The sequence below is a fragment of the Onychomys torridus genome, chromosome 22, assembly GCF_903995425.1.
Source record: "Onychomys torridus chromosome 22, mOncTor1.1, whole genome shotgun sequence".
Taxonomy (NCBI): domain Eukaryota; kingdom Metazoa; phylum Chordata; class Mammalia; order Rodentia; family Cricetidae; genus Onychomys; species Onychomys torridus.
Window position 1 is genome coordinate 29,809,326 of NC_050464.1, and position 22,516 is coordinate 29,831,841.

The following is a 22,516-nucleotide window of genomic DNA, read 5'->3' on the forward strand; positions in this document are numbered from 1 at the left end:
ACTCCAGTTCCAGGGAACCAGACACCACGGCAAAACACCAATGCACATAAAATGAAATTAAATAAATAAGTAAGTTTCCCGGGTGAGGTGGCGCAGGCCTGTAATGCCAGCACTTGGGAAGTTGAAATTAGATGAAGGGAGTTCGAGACCTGCCTGGACTAATTGAACTATTTCCACCAAAGGAAAAAAAAAAGTGAAAGAAAAAAATTCCTTCACGTAGACAAGGCTAATTTTGTGAAACCTTTTAAAAATCGGAAAGTAGCTCCAGCGTCTAGATTCCGGTCGTCACGTGACTTGGAAGGGCCCCAGGCAGCAGGGGCGGAGCCGCGAACCGGTGCCGCGCTTCCTGCCCCGCCCTCCTCAGCTTCCGCGAAGAAGCGCGGCTCCGCCCCTCCCACTTCCGCTAAGGGCGTCCAGAGCGCAGGCGCCAGACCCGGCGGGGCGGGCTTGCCGCGGCTTCCCAGGCGAGCGTGGGTGAGTGCGCATGTGCAAAGAGGCTAGGCCCGGTAATTGCGCGGGACCAGGTGGGTCTAGAGAACTCACGCGACTGACTCCGCCCACGCAAAGAGGCGGAGCCGAGAGCCAAGCGGGGATGGGTGGGCGGGGCACCAGGCGCATGCGCACCGACAGCAGGACCGCGGCGATCGTGGAAGCCAGCTGTACGCATGCTCATTTCAAACGAGCACGAAGGTTATGACGTCAGCCACACCAGCCGTCTGATTTGTGTGTACCGCTTTCTCCACAACCCCGCTTTTAAAGAGCCAGAATCGGGTGCTACCTAATTGTGGTTTAGATTTATAGTTTTACTTTATTGTGATTAAAAACTAAACAGACTGTGTAGCTTTGGAGCCTGTCCTGGAACTCGTTCTGTATGTAGCCCAGGCTGGCCTCGAACTCACAGAGATCCACCTGCCTCTGCCTCCCGAGTGCTGGGATTAAAAGCGTGTGCCACCACCGCCTGGCCAGACGTTTTTAATGTGTAAAGATTTTAAATTCACATTTTAATATGTTTGGTTGAGTACAACCAAATGTTTCACTTACTATTTATATTTAATGTGTATGGGTGTTTCGCCTGCATGCATTATGCACCATGTGTGTTCCTTATGCCAGAGGAGGCCAGAACAGGGCGTCAGATCCCCTGGTACTGGTATCAGCCGGTAGTGAGCTGCTGGAAACAGACCCCAGGTCCTCTCGAAGAGCAGTTCTTAACCAATGAGCTGCCTCCTCAGCCTTTGCTTTTTGTCTCCTGAGACAGGGTCTCCCTCTGTAGGCCAAGCTGGCCTTGAATTTATGATACTGCTGCTTCAGTTTCCCAAGTGCTGGAATTGCCACTATGCCTGGCTTCAAAAATGCTTTTTAAAATTAATTATCTAGGCCGGGCGGTGGTGGCACATGCCTTTAATCCCAGCACTCGGGAGGCAGAGCCAGGAAGATCTCTGTGAGTTCGAGGCCAGCCTGGTCTACAGAGCTAGTTCCAGGACAGGCTCCAAAGCTACACAGAGAAACCCTGTGTCAAAAAAAAAATTTTTTTTTCTTACCATACCCAACACCACTCTTTCCTTGAATGTAGTTCTATGAAATGCCAATCAGGATGACATTCTTGGTGGTCTTTCCAAGGTCAAGAGGTTTGACACTAAATCTTGGCCACCTTATCTCCTTGCTTTTTATTCTAGAAATGTTACTTTCACCCGTGAGCCTAAGAGTGTGCTGAATTTTAAAATGCAGACAATACCCACCAGTCTCACGGGATTGTCAGAAGTAGTTTTTTTTTTAGTGTGTGTATGCCTATGATTACAGGTGCCCTCAGACACCAGAGATATCAGATCCCCAGGAGCTGGAGTTACAGGCAGTTGTATGCCACTTAACATGGGTACTGGGACTTGAACCTGGGTCCTCTGCAAGGTCAGTATGTGCTCTTAACTACAGAGCTATCTCTCCAGCCCAAGAAGTAAGGTTTTATTAAAGAATATAAGTGCAATATATCATGCTGCCTTCTAATCCTGTATTGAATAAATAGTCCATAAATGGCATTCTTCACTCATAAAACAGCAGTTCCAGAAAGTTCCTCAGAGGGATTTATCTAATTGCAAGGCCAGGTGTGTGTAATGCTCTCTTAGACCATAGGACAGCCGATATTATGGTCCATTCTTGTACGCACTTCTCCTTGTCTAGACAATATGTAATAGTATAGTAGAGTTATTTGAATTTTCATTTCTTTAATTGCTAGGGAGACCATGCATTTTTTTTCTCTTGGGATAATTTATTAGTTCTATTGCTTTGCCTGACAACTATTTTTGAACACTGTAATTTCCACTGGCTTATCCCCGTAGACATTATGTTTGGCTTTGACAGAGCATTTTGCTGCCTTTTTTCTTTTTTTTTTTTTTAAAGAATGTTGGAGAGTCCAGGCATGGTGGCGCCTGCCTCTAATCCCAGCACTTTGGAGACAGAGTCAAGAGCAACCAGTTCAAGGCCAGCCTGGGCTACGTGAGAACCTGTCTGGGGAGAGAGAGAGAGAGAGAGAGAGAGAGAGAGAGAGAGAGAGAGACGACAGACAAATGGGCAAAAAAGGGATTGGAGGCCAGCAGACAAAGCCCATCTCGCAAAGGCAGTTCTGCACAGTGGAACTTTCTAGGGTAGGGAAGTCTTGTGAACCTGTCCTGTTCCATAGAGCCAGCGTCACAGAGGTTAGGGACAAAGGAGTGAGGTGGGGTGAGGGGGCTGGAGAGGAGGAAATCTGCAGCCTCACTAGGAGGTGCCCACGTAGTTAAAATGGACTTCTGACATTATTCTTGAAGGAGAAAGCTCAAGGGGGAGCTGGTCTTCACCAGAGGTGATACACTACAGGGCATGTTGGTAGACACCTGTAATCTACACCCTTGGGACATGGAGACAGGAGGATCTGGAGTTTAGGATCGTCCTCAACCATAAAACAAGTTTGAGGCTAGTGTAGGCTACATACAGGAGACATTGTCAGAAAAAAAAAAAAAAAAAATTCCACTCATGGCTGGGCAGTGATGGCATTTGTGGGGTGTTTTGTTTTGTTTTGTTTTGTTTGTTTGAGATAGGGTTTCTCTGTGTAACATGGATAACAGCCCTGGCTGTCCTGGAACTCACTCTATAGCCCAGGCTGGCCTCGAACTCAGAGATCCCCCTGCCCCTGCCTCTGCCCGTGCTGGGATTAAAGGTATGTGTCACCACCACCCTTCCCCAAAACTATATTGTATTGCTCTCTTTAATATTTCTGTGATTTCTTTTTTAGTAAAAAAAAAAATCTCAAAAAGAAGAGAGGGGGAGCCGGGCAGTGATGGCGCACGCCTTTAATCCCAACACTTGGGAGGCAGAGCCAGGCAGATCTCTGTGAGTTCTACAAAGTGAATTCCAGGAAAGTCGCAAAGCTACACAGAGAAACCCTGTCTCGGAAAAAAAAAGGGGGGGGGTGGAGGGGGTGGGAGAGATGGAAGACTACAGCTTGGTGGTGGTACACACACTGTCTTAACCTGTGCAAGGCCCTAGGTTCCATGCTCAGCACCAACAAAAATTGACAGGGCATATTGATGCACTCCTTTAATCTCAGAACTCATACAGTGGAATCTCTTTCAGTTTGAACCCAGCCTGGTCTACAAAGAGAGTCCTGGCCAGTCAGGTGAGTTCTTGTCTCAAAAGAAAAAACAAGCCAGTTGGCCTGTGATTTCCTCTGAACTTCTGAGAGCCTCTAGAGGGTGCTCCTTCTTTGTGGAAGATTGGATAAACAGCTTTATTGAGATATAATTCATATAACTCATGGATTATAAAATTCACTCATTGAAAGTATACAGTTGGCCTTAAGTCTTCTCACAGACTTGTGAAACCATCACCACAGTCAATTTTAGCATAACTGTATCACCCTCAAAAGAGAAGCCCCAATTAGCCTGGCCTGTCATCAGCACCTGGGAGCTGGCAATAGAAGGCTCAGAAATCCAAGGTCACCCTCAGCCATGCACACAGAGTTGAGGCCTGGGGCAGTGACACATACTTGTTTGTTTGTAGACCAGGCTGGCCTCGAACTCACAGAGATCTGCCTGCCTCTTCCTCCTGAGTGCTGGGATTAAAGATTTGTGCCACCACCGCCTGGCAGGACACACACTTTTAATTCCAGCACTCAGAGGGCAGATGTAGACTGATCTTATGAGACTGAGGCTAGCCTGGTCTACATAGCAAATTCCAGGCCCTCCAGAGCTGCACAGTGAGACCCTGTCTAAACAAAACAAACAACAACTTCCACTCATTAGATGTTACTCCCTGGCGCCCACTTTTCTACTTTCTCTAAGGAGGGACTGGTCTACTATGGATACTTCCAATGAATGGGATGATATAATTAGTGTCCTTTGGTGTGCAGAAGTTTTCGCTCAGCATCCTGTTTCATCCATGTCGTGACTGCGTTCTTTTTTTCTTCTTTTTAGTTTTTTGAGACAGGGTTTCTCTGTAGCTTTGGAGCCTGTCCTGGACTAGCTCTATAGAACAGGCTGGCCCTCGAACTCACAGAGATCCACCTGCCTCTGCCTCCCGAGTGCTGAGATTACAGGTGTGCACCACCATCGCCCAGCAACTTCGTTCTTTTTATAGCCAAACAATATTCTGTTGTAGAGACAGACTGTGTTTTGTTTATTCATTCACCCATCGATGGATACTTGGGCTGTTTCCACCTTCTGTCCATTGTATTCAAGGAGACTCGCTGGTCCAGACAGGTAGGTCCTTCCTGGTAGTTCTGGGAAGGCTGACACCCAGGTTGTCCTGATCCAGGAAGTGCCATTCTCCATTACATTTTAGGTTGTACACTAAGCATGAAAGGTGCCCAGTGAATCTGGACAATTCTGAATGAGGTCTTGGGTTTTTTTGTTAGGGAATAGAATCCAGCCTTAAGCCAAAGCTTTGGAAGCAGTTAATGTCTACAGGACCACGCCTCCCCAAGGAAACATTAATATGCAGTGTGTGTGGGAACCTCTCTCCATGGACGATACGTGGTAGCCCCGCCCTTCTTTTTGTAAATGAAGTCCTTGAGAAGAATCTGGTCAAATGCCAACTTTGTAGATCTGGCAAGTGATTATTATAAATGTATTTTCGGTCTGGAGAGATGGCTTAGAGGTGATGAGCATTTGCTGTTCTTATGGAGGACAGGGATTTGGTTCCTAACACCAATATGGAGGTTTATAACCAGGCATAACTGTTCTAGGGTATCTGGCTCCCTCTTCTGGCCTCTGCAGTCAACAGGTAGGCAGGCAGTGCATTTTATATATGCAGGCAAAGCACTCAAAACACATAAAATAAAAATTTTTTTAAAATCTTTAACAACGGCAACAAAAGAGGGTTTGAGATGGATACTCCCAAAAGTGATATACTGACTGGCCAATCCAAGGGACCTACTTATGGACTTGCGAAAACTGCCACCAGGGCTGGGGAGATGGCTCACTAGTTAAGAGTGCTGGCTGCTCTTCCAGAGGACCCGAGTTCCACTCCCGGCACCCACGTGGCAGCTCACAACTGTCTGTAACTCCAGTTCCGGGGAATCTGACGCCCTCTACTGGCTTCTACAGACACTACACTCACACGGTACAGAGACATCCATGAAGGGAAAACACTTACACACATAAAATAAAAATAAATCTTTAAAAATTGCCATCAGAAAGCCAGGCAGTGGTGGTGCAGACCTTTAATCCCAGCACTCGGGAGGCAGAGGCAGGAGGATCTCTGTGAGTTCAAGGCCAGCCTGGCCTACAGAGTGAGTTCCTGGACAGCCAGGGCTACACAGAGAAACCCTGTCTTGAAAAACCCGAAACAAGAAGCTTTCTCACAGTGAGGAACTGAGATGCAGTGGGTTGGTGTCTGACCTAGAAAGGATGAGTGCCTGGATCTGAAGGTTCCACTCAGCAGGTGGCATGGAGGCCTGGGACAGGGCCCATGGCCAAAGGACAATTTGTACCAGGGTAAAGGCTGGCTGCTGCGGCTGGCTGGGTGCCTGAGGGAAAAGTAGAATGTTATGAGGAGAACCAGTCTAAGCCCGGGCAGGCTCTAGAACCTAGCTGGGCCAGCTGAGTACTTGAGAGGCATTTGGAAACAGTTAATTCCTGTGAAGAATTAAAATCACAGGGACATAAGGAGCCGCTCACTTTTCTCCGAGGGCGTCAGCAGGCTGAGGGCGGAATGAGAAAGGCCAAAGAGGCAGGATGGCGTGGTGGCGCACGCCTTTATCCCGGCACTTGGAGGCGGAGGCGGGTGCATCTCTGTGAGTTCCAACAATACAAGCCTACAAAACCTTCTCTGCTTTCAGATTAGGCAAGAATGGCCACACCGGTTGAGTGCAGGAAGGAGAAGTAGCGCTGTATGTTACAGCTGTGTTTTCCTGTGTCTTTGAAATTCGTATTCCGTGTGTGTGTGTGTGTGTGTGTGTGTGTGTGTGTGTGTGTGTGTCAGAGAGACAGAGAGACAGAGACAGACAGACAACCTGCAGGAGTCAGCTTTCCTCCCACCGTGTGTGTCTCTCCCACCGTGTATGTCCCAAGGATCTAACTCAGGGGTACTAAGCTTGGTGCCTTTATCACTGAGCCATCTCACTGGCTTCTCTTTTTTCTTTTTATGTTTGAGGGTTTGGGTGTTACTGTTTCTTCCTTCCTTCCTTCCTTCCTTCCTTCCTTCCTTCCTTCCTTCCTTCCTTCCTTCCTTTCTTTTCTCACAAGATAAAAGTGAGAGTGAGGCCAAGTGTAGTTGCACATGACTTTAATCCCAGCACTCGGGAGGCAGAGGCAGGCGGATCTCTGTGAGTTCTAGGCCAGCCTGGTCTACAGAGTGAGTTCCAGGACAGCCAGAGCTACATAGTGAGACCCTGTCTCAGAGAAACAAAATGAAACAAAACTGAGAATGCAAAAACCTTTGTATTTAGAGATGGATAACTGTAGGTGGTTGGGGGATGGGCGGGTGTCTTAGCGGTGCTACGTGCTTAAACATTTAACAGCGTTAACAGGGATGAAACACGTGGAGATTCCAATTTTACATAGGGTGGTTCTGAGAACTCCTTGGTGAGGGGCTGATGTCTGAACAACGCTCGGAAAGAAAGGACGGTAAGACCCGCACTTTAGTGTAGGGGGAGATGTCCTTGCATGGGTTCCAGAGCCCAAAGCCTGAGGCTCAGTCTCCAGGAACAGCAGGAAAGCAAGTCTGTAACTCAGGCAGGGGGCTGAGTGTGAGGTTTAGGGGAACAGCTCAAAGAGAATAGTGGAGGGGCTAGGCAGGTCTTCCCGGGTCTTCGAGGCCTTAGTGTAAGCTATGAGCGTGGTGAGCAGAGCAAGAACTTGCTTCTGTAATATGTGTGCTATGCAATTTCCCTGGAGACGGTCTCCAGAGCTTCCCAAAGAGACTCGAAGCCGTCCTAGAGACTAAGAACAAATAGGATTTTTCCTTACCCTTAAAATTTCCCGCTGCTTCTCTTCTGCAGGAAGAGGCGGACACTGCCAGCTCGCTTTGCTGTTGCCATAACAACCTCCAGGGGCGCAGACTCCGCGCAACTCTAGCTGAAGGTGAAGCCCAAAGCTGTTACAGGTGAGCCAGGTGGACGCGGGGGGGCGGGGGGCTGGAGCTCAGAAACGACGCCCCGCTGTCTGTGCCCGGGCCCTCCAGTGTCCACACAGGTCACCGCTCTCTCTCTCTCTCTTTTCTTTAGAAACAAAACAACCTGGGCAGTTTGCAAGCCTTTCTTTTCTGGTCCACTTTTTCTTTTCCTGACGTTCTTAAAAATGGGGGGAAAAGAGGGGAATCTATGCCCGGTGGCGGTGGTGGTACACGCCTTTAATCCCAGCACTCAGGAGGCAGAGACAGGCGGATCTCTGTGAGTTCGAGGCCAGCCTGGTCTACAGAGTGAGTTCTAGAATATCCAGGGCTGAAACCCTATCTCAGGAAAAAGAAAAGAAAAAGAGTAGAATCTATGATACACAGATGAAGTGGTATTTTTGACATCATACAGGACTCTAGTGCAGAATTCTTTCACAATTCCGAGTAAGCCCAGCACATACTGTCACTTTGGGGTTATGGCACCAATATCTCCCTTAACTTTTGCTCATCTCTCATTTATGTTTTATTTTATGTGTATGGGTGTCTTGCCTATGTGTATTTCTGTGCACAACTCATGTGCCACCATTGGATTCCCTAGACCTGGAGTTACAGACATGGTGAGCTGCAAGCTGCCATCTGGGTGCTGGGAACCAAACCAAGTCTTCTGCCAGAGCAGCCGGTGCTCTTAACAACCGAGCCACCTTCTCCTGCCCTGATGCCTGCTCTTTTGAAACAGGCTCTCAGTCTGTGGCCCAAGTTGATCTCAAACTCATGGTGATTCTTCTGTCTCAACTTTTCTTTCTTTTTTCTTTTTCTTTTTCTTTCTTTTTTTTTTTTTAAAGACATTTTATTTATTTTTATTATGCATACAGTGTTTTGTCTACATGCATGATTGTAGACCAGAAGAGGGCGCCAGATCTCATTACAGATGGTTGTGAGCTGCCATGTGGTTGCTGGGACTTGAACTCAGGACCTCTGGAAGAACAGCCAGTGCTCTTAACCTCTGAGCCATCTCTCCAGCCCTGCCTCAGCTTTTCGACAGTTAGGACTGCAGGTTGCATTACTACTCCCAGGGTCCCCTTTGTCCTTTAGTTGAGGACCTGCTGTGTGCAGGTACCAGGTGCGGTAAGAAACGGGAAAGACATGGTACCTGTCATCTCTACTGAGAACGGCAGTAGAGCGGTACTGAACAGGGTAGTGTTCAGTGGGAAAGGGTAGTCTTGAAGACCTATAAAGATATTGCAAAAGCAGATTGGTAACCCCAGGATTCTGCCAAGAGCAAAATCCTTTCACATCATAGCCCCATCTCTTCTTTCTCTCTCTCCCCCTCCGTCCCTCCATCCCTCCCTTCCTTCTTAAGACAGGGTTTCTCTGTGTAGCCCTGGCTGTCCTGGATCTCACTCTGTAGCCCAGGCTGGCCTTGAACCCACAGAGATCCGCCTGCCTCTGCCTCCCAAGGGCTGGGATTAAAGGTGTGCGCCACCACTGCCCCTCTCTCAAGGCTCCACTCCCCATCTGAGGCTCTACCAGGGTCAGCCTGGTCTGCCTATGGAGTTCCAGGTCAGCTGCGGCTACATAGCAAGACTCCATTAAAAAAAAAAAAATTAGCCGGCTGTAGTGGCGCACGCCTTAATCTCAGGACTAGGGAGGCAGAGGCAGGCAATCTCTGTGAGTTCGAGGCCAGCCTGGTCTACAGAGTGAGTTCAAGGACAGCCAAGGCTGCCACACAGAGAAACTCTGTCTTGAAAAACCAAATAAGCTGGGCAGTGGTGGCACATGCCTTCAATCCCAGCACTCGGGAGGCAGAGGCAGGCAGATCTCTGTGAGTTCGAGGCCAGCCTGGTCTACAGAGTGAGTTCCAGGAAAGGCGCAAAGCTACACAGAGAAACCCTGTCTCAAAAAACAAAACAAACAACAACAACAACAACAACAAACCAAATAAATAAATAGTTTCAATACTGGGTAGCAAAAAAGTGTGAGCAAAGAATGGTCCCTTCTGTGGGGACAACGGCACAGGGGGCAGGCACCGTGTACAACCTGAAGCACATGCTTTTGAGTAGATGCTGAGGTACCATGATCTCCTGGAACTGGCTCATCCCTGAGGTGATTTTGATTTGGCAGTACCCGTGTGTGCTGCTGGTGCAAGATTTCATGGGAGTGGATTTTTTTTTTTCTTTCCAGAGCTGAGGACCGAACCCAGGGCCTTGCATTTGCTAGGCAAGCGCTCTACCACTGAGCTAAATCCCCAAGCCCATGTGAGTAGATTTGTGCAGCTCAGAACTTATGGAGTTGAGGGGGAACAGGCTTCCCCAGGATTTGGACAAGACCATTTTTTTTTTTTTTTTTTTTTTAAATCACCCCTGAGCAAACTCCATGGCGATAGATGGGAAGACATGAATGTCCTCTCTGGAGATTCTGGGGAGATTGGGGGATGCGAGGAACACAAATGGGGGTTCCCAGACACCGGGAGGAGGCCCTGGGCCACCCACTGTTTCTTTATAGGTTCTAGCAGATAGCCATAGAAGAGGCTAGCCAGGGGGTTGAGCAGAGTCCAGGTCAGAGGTCAGATGTGGAAAGATGTTGGGGACTTTCCTACTGTGTTTTTTTGAGAGATCCCACTGTATAGTCAACCCTTCAGTCAGGGAGAGTTGGTCACCTTGGGATCAGTCTCTTTATTTTGTAGGATTGTCCCAGCTGAAAGGCAACCCCCGAGCTTTACCATCTGTTCTATCTACCAGGTAAGTAGGACCAAAGGAGGTAATAGTGCTTGACCAGGGATGTTCCTGCAGTGTGTGCAGAAGGTAGCCGTCTGCCTGATACCCTCTGACTCTCCTGGAGCGGTCCCAGCACTTGCCACCATCTGATCCTTCCTACTGGGCTCCTCTTCCAAAAAAAAAACCCCTTTTGATTGGTCCATCTAGTCACTAAGTGTGTGACCATCATTCTTTCCAGGCAGCTTCTCCCTGACGTCATCACAAACCCTGGGTCCCCAAGGGATTGTGCCATCACATCCCCACAGAAGGGCCCCAGGAGAATGCAAGAGAGGGGGCTGTCCTGGGTCAGTACAGCACAGGAGGATCCCCACTGAGGGCTGCTCACCTGCCCTGGGGACTCAGAACACACATGACCTGCCCTACTGGGACACAGGCAGGCACCTCCCCAGGAAGCCCCAGGATCCCAGAGATACACGGGATACGCTGAGCCCCTGAAGCTCCTACCTCTCACCAGTACCAGCACCCTCCGACACCGCAGAAGCAGCCGACATGCCGGTCACCAAGTGCCCAAGAAAATCAGAGCCCCTGTGGAAAGGGTGGGACTGGAAAGCCCAGAAGAACGGGCTGAGGCACCAAGTCTATGCTGTGAACGGCGACCACTATGTGGGTGAATGGAAGGACAACTTGAAACATGGTGAGCCGGGGATCCTCGAGGGGTCAGGGGTCAGTGTGGGGTCAGAGTGGGCGGGCAATGCAAGACAAAACAAAACCAACCAGACAGTGGTGGCCCATGCCTTTAATCCCAGCACTCTCGAGGCAGAATCGGGTGGATCTTTGTGAGTTCAAGGCCAGCCTGGTCTACAGAGCGAGTTCCAGGATAGCCAGGGCTACCCAAAGAAACCCTGTCTCAAACAAACAAACAAACAAAACCCAAACCAAAAGCAGTGTACCGAGTTCATTAGGGACATATGGTGCTGTACCTCCTTAGGGTGTGAATGTTGACCAGGACCAGCAAGGGGCCCTCCCATGCTTTGGCTCTGAGGCCCATCTCAGCCACAACTTCAGCTGAGCAAGGGTCGAGGGACAATGATACAAGAGTCTTCAGAAACCAGCCCAACTTGTGGGGAATGGAGCTTCTGATAGGCTGGCTGAGCCTGGGGCTGGTTGACAGGAGCAAAGGTCAACATGATAAGAGCCTCCTGGCTTGCAGTAGGGGTTCTGGGCTTCACCCTCAGCCCGGATGCTCCACTGCAGGTGCAGCGCAGGGTCTGGGCCTCAGGACACAGGTAGGACCAGTGTGACCTCATGAAGTAACAGGGCCTCCGTGATGACTCCTGTGTGCCTGGGCTCAGGCCTGACCAGCAGGGGGCGAAGGGGTTCTGGTCATACACTGCAAATCCTGATGGAGAAGGGGGGGGGGGGGGGGGGGGGGGGAAGGGGGAGCTTTATTAAAAGATAGTGTCTGTCACTCCAGTCTTGCATTCCGGACTTAACCACCCTCTTCTCTTGCCCTTCTGGGTTGTCTACACTAGAATCCATGAGCCTGCGCTGTTAGAACCCCAGTCCTACCAGCCACAGTCTTGAGGTAGTCATTGCCGAACACTGAGGTGTTCGAAGTCAGTGTAGCTAGAGCAGAGAGGGCATCGGGAGAAAGTGGGCCGGGACAGGGTGTGGTTTTAGTCTTCCAGTTATTGGCTCAAGAGGCTGAGGTAGGAAGATTGAGGCTGGGCTATGACCCTCTCTCAAACAAAACAAAGTGGTGGTGGTGGGGAGCCAGGTGTGATGGTGCATTCCTGTAGTCCCAAGTGCTTGGAAGACAAGGCAGAAAAACCAGGAGTTCAAGTCCAGCTTCAGCTATATAGTGAGTTCAAGGCCAGCCTGAGCTATACAAGAGACCTTATCTCAAAACAAAATGAAGTTAAAAAATGGAAGGAAGAAAAAGAGATTAGTGGCTAGCTGGGGTGGCTCATACTTTTACTCCCAGCACTCCAGAGGCAGAAGCAGGTTGATCTCTGTGAGTTCAAGGCCAGGCTGGTCTACATCGAAAGTCCCAGGCCAGCTGGGGCTGCTTACTGAAATCCTGTCTCAAAAATGGAGTAAACAAACCAAAGAGGGATGGAAGGGAGGAAGGGAGAGAGAGAGACACACACACACATACAGACAGATAGACAGACTTAGGTGCCTGTTTAGCTAACTACCCAGCAAGTATATTATGCCTCATGAACCATTGTGAGCCTTGTCTTTAAAAAAAAAAATTTTTTTAAGATTTATTTTAAATTACACAGAGACATCCTGTCTCAAAAAACAAAAACAAAAAAAAAAGATTTATTTTATTTTATGTGCATGAGTGTTTTGCCTCGATGTGTATGTGTGTGTGTGTGTGTGTGTGTGTGTGTGTGTGTGTGTGTATATATATATATATATATATATGCCATGTGAGTGCCTGGTGCCCATGGAGATCAGAAGAGGGTATTAGATCCCACTGGAACTGGAGTGACAGGTGGTTGTGAGCTGCCTGCCAAGTGCATGCTGGGAACAGAACCCAGGTCCTCTACAAAGGCAGCAAGTGCCCTTAACCACTGAGCCATCCCTCCAGCCCCAAGCTCTGTCTTTCTTGAATCCAGGACAATCGTGGTTAAAAAGAAGAGAACAGGCTAGTCAGCACTGTGTGTGCCAAACACGTGCTGGATGAAGGGTGAGTCCGCCCTTGTCAGGAATAACCTAGATCAAATTTTTATCTCACAATGTGAATATTTTATTTCACAATATTTCAAATATTGTTAGGCAAAGGCTCTATCTACCACTGAGATAGGACGGAAAGCCCTACCTGCTCTAGATCTAAAAACCCAAGGGCTGGGCCTGGGAGATAGCTCAGTAGTTAAGAGCAAATACTGTTCACTGGTCGTGGTGGTGCACAGCTTTAAGCTGAGCACGCAGGAGGCAGAGGCAGGGAGATCTGCGAGTTGTAGGACAGCCTGGGCTACAGAGCAAGCTTTAGGCTAGCCCGAGGTACACAGTGTGACCATGTCTCAAAAATAACAACAAGGGGCTGGAGAGATGGCTCAGAGGTTAAGAGCACTGACTGCTCTTCCGGAGGTCCTGAGTTCAATTTCCAGCAACCACATAGTGGCTTACAACCATCTGTAATGAGATCTGGCGCCCTCTTCTGTATACATAATAAATAAATAAATCTTTTTTAAAAATAACAACAAGGGCTGGAGAGATGGCTCAGCCGTTAAAGGCTAGGCTCACAACCAAAAAATACAAAAATAACAACAAAACAAACAAAAAGAAAATATGAGAACCTGAGTTCAGTTCCCAGCACCCACATCTAGTAGCTGACCTGTAACTTCACCTCCCCGGGGTGATATCGCCCTCTAATGGCCTCTGTGGGTACTACAGTCATAAGGCATATTCACAGACACATATAGAAAAACAAATCTTTAAAAATAATAAATAAAACTTTGAATTCAAGGGCTAAGAATGTAGCTCAGTGGTTGCCTTAGGTTTCTATTGTTGTGATAAAACACCACGAACAAAAGCAACTTAGAGAGTAAAGGGTTTATTTCCACCTACACTTCCACAACAAAGAAAGTCAGGACAGGAATTCAAGGCAGGAACCTAGAGACAGGAACCTGGAGACAGCAACCTGGAGGCAGGAACCTGGAGACAGGAACCTGGAGACAGGAACCTGGAGGCAGGAACATGGGGGCAGGAGCTGATACAGAGGCCATGGAGGGTGCTGCTTACTGGCTTGCTATTTGTGGCTTACTAACCCAGCCTTCTTTCTCTTTTTAGATGTATGTATGTACGTATGTGTGTATGTATGTATTTATGTTTGTGTGTATGTATGTATGTATATGTGTATGTATGTATGTATGTGTATGTATGCATGTATGTATGTATATATGTGTATGTATTTATGTTTGTGTGTATGTATGTATGTATGGATGTGTATGTATGTATGTGTGTATGTATATATGTATATATGTATGTATGTATGTACAGCATGTTTATGTCTATGGAGAACTGTAAGCCAAGGGTGCTGGGAACTGAACCCTGATGCTCTGTAAGAACAGCAGGAGTTCCCAACCATTGAGCCATCTCTCCAGCCATCCCCACTCAAGCCTGACTCCCCACCCCCACCCCACCCCCGGCACCCAGGATCACTAACACAGGGGTGACAGCATCCACAGTGAGCTGGAGCTTCCCACACCAATCACCAGTCAAGAAAATGCTGGGGATGGGGATTTAACTCAGTGGTAGAGTGCTTGCCTAGCAAGCCCAAGGCCCGGGGTTCCATCCTCAGCTCCAAAAACAAACAAACAAATAAATAAATAAGAAAGAAAGAAAGAAAGAAAATGCTTCAGGCTTGTTCACAGGCCCAATCCAATGGAGACATTTTCTCCCTCTTCAAAAGTGACTCTACTCTGCGTCAAATAGCTAACATAAAACTGGCTAATGGTGACAGACAGTTTGCCTGGCACAGGTGAAGCCCTGCACTGGATCCCATAAAAATCCAAGTAAAACCCAGAGCTCAGGAGGCAGAGGCAGGCAGATCTCTGAGTTCAAGACCAGCCTGGTCTACAGAGCGAGTTCTAGGACAACCAGGGCTACACAGAGAAGCCCTGTCTCAACCCTGCCCCCCCAATAAAAATCTAAGGAAAAGACTCTGATTGGCTGCACCCTAGCTCAGATCATATGCTCTCTTCTTCAGTCTGGAGGCTGTGGCCAGAAGATGGTGGAGAAAACGCCAGGGACAGTGGGTGACACTTGACACCAAGGGACCAACAACTTCCTCTAGGCGTTTTCTTCATAGTCAAGAACCATTTCCAGAGGGGTACCCCGTATGTCAAGGACATTTTTCTTCATGTCCTCACCCCTACTGGGAGGCACCCCACTTTCACTGTTCCGGTGGTTGGTCACCCTTCAGAAACCCTGAGTAAGCAGCCAGACCACCTTTCCCAGCCCTCTCTGGGGCCTGCCGGTAGCTTTTGATGTAAGTTTGTTCAGGGAATGAGAAGGGGACAGAAAATTCCAGCCTGCTAAGGGGCCAACCTGGGAGTTGAGGAATGCTGTGTGCAGACTTGACATGGATGTTTGCTTACAAAGCTTTCCTTCGTGGTCATTCATTCATTCATTCATTCCTTAGATTTATTCATTGGAATCAGACTGATTATGGCCAGGGATAGTAGCAATAGCTGTAATCCAAACCCTTGAGAAGCATAGACAGGAGGATCATGAGTTCAAGAGCAGCCTGGGAAATAGGATAAGATCCTGTCTCAAAAATCCATAATATCAGCTGTGTGGTGGTGGCGCACACCTTTAATCCCAGCACTCGGGAGGCAGAGGCAGGTGGATCTCTGTGAGTTCAAGGCCAGCCTGGGCTACAGAGTGAGTTCCAGGACAGTCACCAAAACAATACACAGAGAAACCCTGTCTCAAAAAACAAACAAACAACAACAACAACAACAAAAACCAAATAATCCATAATATGGGGTTAAAGATGTAGCCGCCAGTTGGTAAATTGCTTCCCAGACATGCACAAGGCCCTGGGTTCGAGTCCCAGCAGAGCATAAATCCAGGCATGTATAATGTGTATAGATAAGGACAATCGTTGCCACAGCATGTGTGTAGATGGCACATGAGAAACTTTTGGAAGTCAGTCCTTTCCTTCCACTGTGGGTGCTGGAGATCAAACAATAACATCCTCAGGCTTGCATGGCTAGCCTGCTTGGCTGGACCATCTCTCCAGCCTGATTTAATTACTAACTTAATCACAATGCTGTACATTGGTCCTCCAAAACGTAGACACCTTATGTTGAAAGTGTATGCTACAGCCTTTGACCCTCATCTCCCTCTTTCTCTCCTCCCAGCTCCTGGTACCCATCATTCTATTCTCTATTTCTCTGAGTTTGAGAGCCCACATAAAAGTGACATCCCTTGGTATTTGTCTTTCCGAGTTCTGGTTTATTTCGCTCTCCTCCTCCCAACCACTCCCCAACCCCCCAAGACAGGGTTTCCCTGTGTAGCCCTGGCTGTCCTGGAATTCACTCTGCAGACCAGGGTGGCCTTGAACTCAGAGATCCACCTGTGTCTGCCTCCTGAGGGCTGGGATTACAGGTGTGTGCCACCACCACCTGGCTGTTTCACTCATCTTTTTTTTTTTCCCCTCGTTTTTTGAGACAGGGTTTCTCTGTGTAGCTTTGGAGCCTGTCCTGGATCTCCCTCTGTAGCCCAGGCTGGCCTTGAACTCACAGAGATCCGCCTGGCTCTGCCTCCCGAGTGCTGGGATTAAAGGTGTGCACCACGCCGCCGCTGCCCGGCCTATTTCACCCATCTTAATGCCCTTCATATTCACCCATGTTGTAGACAACAGGATTTCTCTTTTCTTTGTATGTTTCACTGCTGAGGATTGCACTTAGGATGTCACACCGTTCCCCGGTCTCTTCTTTTCTTTATTTTGAGGCAGTCTCTAGAAGTTGCCCTGGCTGGCCTGGAGCTCACCATCCTCCTGCCTCAGCCTCATCTCCACTGGAGGTTTGCCATCCACAGTCTGGCTGTTAGGCCGTGAGCAGGAGAATCACTGTCCCCCCCCCCCCCCCCAGCTATGGAACTTTCCTTTCTTCCTTACGCTTACAGTCTAACAAGGAGGTACAGACTCTATTCCAGTTCCGAAGAAACTGTTCAGGGCAGAAGTCCCTGAGGTCTGTACCGGCATGTGGCCTTCAGCCTCTGGGTGGCCACCATCTACAGTGTTGATCCATCCGTGTGTCACCAGGGAAAGGAACACAGGTCTGGAAGAAGAGTGGGGCCATCTATGAAGGGGACTGGAAGTTTGGGAAGAGAGATGGCTATGGCACGCTCAGCCGTCCTGACCCAAAGACGGGGAAGTACCAGAGGGTGTACTCAGGCTGGTGGAAAGGCGATAAGAAGTCGGTGAGTGGTTCCCAGCATGCCTTGTTCGTAGGCTAGGCTGAGAGCCAAGCGCGCTCTCTCTCTCTCTCTGTGTGTGTGTGTGTGTGTGTGTGTGTGTGTGTGTGTGTGTGTGTGTAGGGAGAAGGTGGGAGGTGGACCTAGAGCCTGGAGGACCAGTGGTTTGGTGGGTGGGAGAAGGAAGGGGTGGGGAAATTGTGTTGCTTCTCAAAACAAAACCAAGAAAACAGGAAGCAAGAGATGTGGGGGCCCCAGGGAGGAACCCTTTAAAAACTCCATGGCTACTAGGAGGCAGCAGGCAAGGGCTCCTCCACCCTCTTCCCCCTCGTTTCCGGGCTTTCTTCTCCCTGGGACCCCATTCTGAGGATCCTACTGTTGGTTAGATGGGAGGTTAGGAAGCAGAGTCTAATTAGGTCAGGTGAAGGCCGGCACTCTCAGCATTACGAACGTGGAGGCAGGAGGATAGTGAGTTGGAGGCCAGCCTGGGCTACATAGAGAGACCATGACTGGAAAGGGAAAGGGTAGAAAATGGAGCAAGAGCAGGGTCCACACCCTTGGCCATGGGGCAAGAGAGGAAGAAGGAGGTAGAGGCTAACAGAGAGCAATCCTCCGTCCACAAATGTCCATACTTCTGCAGATACATTCATTCTAAAAACTTGGATGGATGTTCGCTATGGAGCCTGATAATTATAACAGTGTTGCTATTGGGCAGTTACTTTAGTGGTACATGAACTGACTCTTGTAACAGCGTATCACCATTGGTATTCCCTTTTACTAATTGAGGGACAAGTGTAGCCAAGTTTCAGAGCCCAAGATTTCATGTTCTTTGCTCCTAGTGGGAAGACGGAGTTTAAATGGTTTGCATTTTATGTGGTTTCCCTGGGGCTGGGAGATGGAGTCATTTAGCCTAGAAAATACAGGGCAGGAGGTCATACCCAAAGAAGCAGGGAGCTAGCCAGGTAGACGGGTCAAAGGAAGGGATAACAAAGGTATCCAGCAGCAGGTCTTGTCTGCCCTGGGACGGGAAGAGAATAGAGAAGTGGCATTGAGGTTTTTGAGGGACAGACTTAGGCTACTTAACCCAGCCACCTAGGTGATCTCCAGCAGGCCCCGATTTCCTGCGGTTGGTCTTCAGATGTCACATTTATGTTTCTAAGTAGACAGCTGAGGAGGTCACTGAATATTGCAATCGGAGAGTGGGATGGGTGATCCTATGGATTATAAAATACCCTCCTGGTGGCTGTATGGAAGGTGTACGGAAGTGGGGCCAGAGATAAGCGGACTACAGAAGAGAGAAAACCCATGCAGGCTGTAGGAAGGCGGCGGTGCACGGGCTAGAGTTCTAGAATTCTTTCACCTCTGCTTGAATGACTGGCTACTTGTAGGAGGACGCTCAGGTGTGAGACTTGGGTCACCCGGCAAATGGTGGGACATCTTCCTGCTTGCAGGGCTATGGGATCCAGTTTTTCGGATCCAAGGACTATTACGAGGGTGAGTGGTGTGGCAACCAGCGCAGCGGGTGGGGACGCATGTACTACCCCGATGGCAACATCTACGAGGGCCAGTGGCAGAACGACAAGCCTGAAGGGGAGGGCATGTTGCGGCTGAGTGAGTGCCCCGCCCCCGTGAAACCACGCCCCCAACGCCTCTGGGCCCCGCCCCGTCCCGGAAAGGGCTCGCCCCAGACTCCCCTGCCCCACCGGCCAGGTCCCATAGTAACTCTCTCTAGTCTTGTTGGCCCTGAGAAAGTGATATTCCAACTTCCGATGAGATCCAACTAAGCTGAGGCCCTGGGTCAGCTGGGAGGGCTTCGGCGGTCAGTCTGTCTGGTCGGCCCTAGACTCCTTAGCCAAGCCTGCCTTCAGTGAGGTTCCACTACGCATAACCTGCGTTTAGTGAGCACGTGCTGAGCCGAGCAAATGTTCTAGGCGCTTCATTTCTCACGGCCTGGACTCCGGGCAAGCTTGCACGAATTCAGATCCTGGCGTGAGCCCCTAGGCAATTTATTGGAACAGTGATCCCGTTTCCTTATGGTTAACATTTTGTGATTAAAATGTTCATAAATGAGAGGGGCCTGTGAGATGGCTCAGTGAGTAAGGACACTTCCACAGGGACCTGACGGGGTCTGATCCTGGATCCCACAAGGTGAGAGGAGAGAACCATTCCCCAGAGCTGTCTCTCACCTCTGCATGTGTGTTACAATTGCACCATGATGCACAAGTGCCTGCACTTTACACAAACACACTCAAGGAAATAAAAAACGGGAGATGCGCATGGTCTCTAACACCTGGGATCAGCAGGATTGCTTCGACTTGGAGGCCAGCCTGTGCTAGCTAGGTCGCAAAAGGCTGTCTAAAAAAGATGACACGTGGTTTTCATCACAGGACTTGGGAGGCAGAGGCAGGTGGAGCTCCGAATTCCTAGTCTACATAGGCTGGGGGGTGGTGGGGTGTAGAGCACTTACCTAGCATGCTCAAAGCCCCATGCTCAAAGCCTCTAGCACTGCAGAACAAAACAAAACAAAAATAAAAGCAACAACAAAACCCACAAATCGGACCTTAAGAGCCATAGCCCCAGGGGCAGAGGACACGCTGAGTGTGCGCATGCGCCAGATTCTGTCTCCAACCACAAAAAAAATAAACCTTTTGAAGTGATTGAGGTTAAACGCCGTTGATGTTGGTGTCGAGCTAGACACTATACCCACTGTCTAGTGCCTAATGACTCTCTATCACACCCCTGTCAGCAGCTAGGAGTGGTGTGGCCCACCCTGATAGTCCCGGCTGCTTCCCTGCACACAGCACCCAAGCTTTCCTGTCCTTTCTCTAGAAAACGGGAACCGGTATGAGGGCAGCTGGGAGAGAGGCATGAAGAACGGGCATGGGCGTTTCTTTCACCTGGACCGTGGGCAGCTGTTTGAAGGCTTCTGGGTGGACGACGTGGCCAAGTGTGGCACCATGATTGACTTTGGCCGTGATGAGGCCCCGAAGCCCACCCAGTTCCCCATCCCTAAGGTGGGTGGTCCTGAAGCCAGAGAGCCAAAAACCAGCCTCTGCAGCCCCACATGTTCAGGCACTCGAGATGAGGTTTTTGTTTCCAAGCACAGCATCTCTAGCAAGGTATCCTGGGGCCTTCCATGCCCCTTAAACCAACCGAGCGATCCCCTCCCCCTGCCGCCGTCCAGGTAGAGGTTCAAGACCCAGATGGTGTGCTGAGGGAAGCAATAGCTGCTCTGATGAACCCAGAGGAAGAAGATACCTGATGCCAGGTGAGAAGACATCTTTCTGCCATCTGTGACGAGGCTGAGGCAGCTCTGGGTCCCTGAACAATGCTGGTATCACTTAACTCCTCCTGCTTCTCTTTGAAACTCATGTTCCTAGAAGAGCAAGTGCACTCCAGGCCTGCCCAGGTCTCCTGAGTTGCATTCTCAGCCTCCTGAGGTGGGCACTGAGCTGAAGTCAGGTGCTCTGTCCCTTTTTAAGGCTCTTTAAGTAAGGCTGTGGGCCCTTGGCCTGCACGGGCACAACTCTTGATGAGGCCTGGAATGGGGTGATTGTGAGGCTTCAGGGAGAGGGTGTCTGTGACTGTTTCTAATACTAGTTCCAGCGTCGTTGCCGCCTGTAGAGAGCGAGCGCATCAAGGCTCAGGAGATGCGCCAGCCCTTGTCACCAAACTGCTCAGACCGGTGCGCTCCTGCAGGAGGAGCAAACAGCGACTCTGGGCACGCCCTTGGCTCCCTCAGTGGGCACCCCCACTCCTCCAGACACTAGGGCATTCTTTGCCAGTGGAGGTGGGGTATTGCTTCTCCCTGGCTGGCCTCGGGGACCCACTTGTTTAAAGCCTTTGCCCTATGATCTTATATCAGAGTGCACGAAAATAAAGAAAACCCTGGTGGCCTTGCTCCAAGGACCTATGGCTTAAGCAGGGGTGGGAGGAACCTAAGGGAGGAGAGAGGCAGCCTCACCAATTGTGTGGGTCCCCCCCCCCAGACACACTGTGTGTGTGTGTGTGTGTGTGTGTGTGTGTTGAGGATTCGAGGCAGTGGAGCAAGAAAGTGGCTTCAGCTCCACCCCCTCTGAGCTAGCCCAGAGAGGACAGTGAGGCTGCTCTCTGCCACCCTCCTTAGCCTCAGACAGGAATCTGGAGGATTAAAAGCCAAGAGTACACAGGATACTTGTGGCAGCCCGTGCCCTACCTACACATACTTGGAAGCAGAGGCAGGTGAATCTCTGAGTTTGAGGCTAGCCTGGGCTACACACTCACTAGGGGCAGCATTGTGAGACAGTAGTTTAAAACCACCCAGGAGTCTTGCTCTCGCCCAGCTCCTTGGGGACATTTGGTTCTGCTTGGAGACACTCCTGGTTGTCATGGTGGACAGAGAAGAATGTTACTGGAATCTGAGTGCAGGGATGTTGCTAAACATACTATGCTTTTGTTTGTTTTTTCGAGACAGGGCTACTCTGTAGATCACTCGAACTCATAGAGATCTCCATGCCTCCGCCTCCTGAGTGTTGGGATTAAAGGTGTTCGCCACCACTGCCTGGCTTTATTTTGTTTTTTTTTTGGGGGGGGGGATAGGGTCTCACTATGTAGCTCTGGCTGTCCTGGAACTTACTTATGTAGACCAGGCTGGCCTCGAACTCACAGAGATCCGCCTGCCTCTGCCTCCTGTTTCGATATGCCCTGCTCAACATGCTACATTGAACACACTACAAAGGAATGATTCAGCTCAACCAATGTCTGTCCGTAAAGCTCTCAGCAAGTGAAGCCTGCATGGGACTGGACTAGGCCCTCTCTCTACATGTTGAGACAATTGTGTAGTCTGATCTGCTTGGGCGGCAGGGGGGCGGCGGCGGCGGCAGCAGGGGGGCGGCGGCGGTGGTGGTGGTGAGCTGGCAGTAGAATTAGAATCCATCCCTGGTGCACCAGGGGGCTTTTGGGAGCCCATTCCCTACGATGGGACACCCTGTGCAGCCTTGAGACGGGGAAGGGCTTGGACTTGCCTTTACTGGATATGCCTTCCCTTGGGGAGGCGTGGAGGTTGGGGAGGAATGGGGGTTTGGGGAGAGGCTGGGGAGCGGGAGGAGGGAAGAGGGGGATCTTTGATTGGTGTGTAAAATGAATGAAAAAATTTTCTTAATAATAATAATAATGACAATAATAATAATAACAATAATAATAAAATAAATAAGTTCTCGCCAGGCAGTGGTGCTGCATGCCTTTAATCCCAGCACTCGGGAGGCAGAGGCAGGTGGATCTCTGTGATTTCGAGGCCAGCCTGGTCTACT

At 49.6% G+C, this 22,516-nt stretch overlaps 1 protein-coding gene across 6 annotated transcripts; it reads left to right on the forward strand.

The window, feature by feature from the left end:
• Window positions 1-414: 414 nt before the first annotated feature.
• Morn3 (MORN repeat containing 3) lies at window positions 415-21,705 on the forward strand. Of its 6 annotated transcripts, XM_036171577.1 has the most exons (9): window positions 6,045-6,262; window positions 7,469-7,572; window positions 10,265-10,319; window positions 10,810-10,989; window positions 17,077-17,234; window positions 18,680-18,839; window positions 20,058-20,242; window positions 20,413-20,496; window positions 21,682-21,705. In XM_036171577.1, exons 4-8 carry the CDS (start codon window positions 10,845-10,847, stop codon window positions 20,488-20,490), a joined length of 726 nt encoding a protein of 241 aa, XP_036027470.1. In that variant the 5' UTR covers window positions 6,045-6,262; window positions 7,469-7,572; window positions 10,265-10,319; window positions 10,810-10,844; the 3' UTR covers window positions 20,491-20,496; window positions 21,682-21,705. The 6 variants fall into 6 exon arrangements, with proteins under 6 accessions (XP_036027472.1, XP_036027470.1, XP_036027473.1 ...); XM_036171579.1 differs by lacking the exons at window positions 6,045-6,262; window positions 21,682-21,705 and adding an exon at window positions 415-474 and having other exon boundaries at window positions 20,413-21,247; XM_036171580.1 differs by lacking the exon at window positions 21,682-21,705 and having other exon boundaries at window positions 10,534-10,989; window positions 20,413-21,247.
• Window positions 21,706-22,516: the final 811 nt, after the last annotated feature.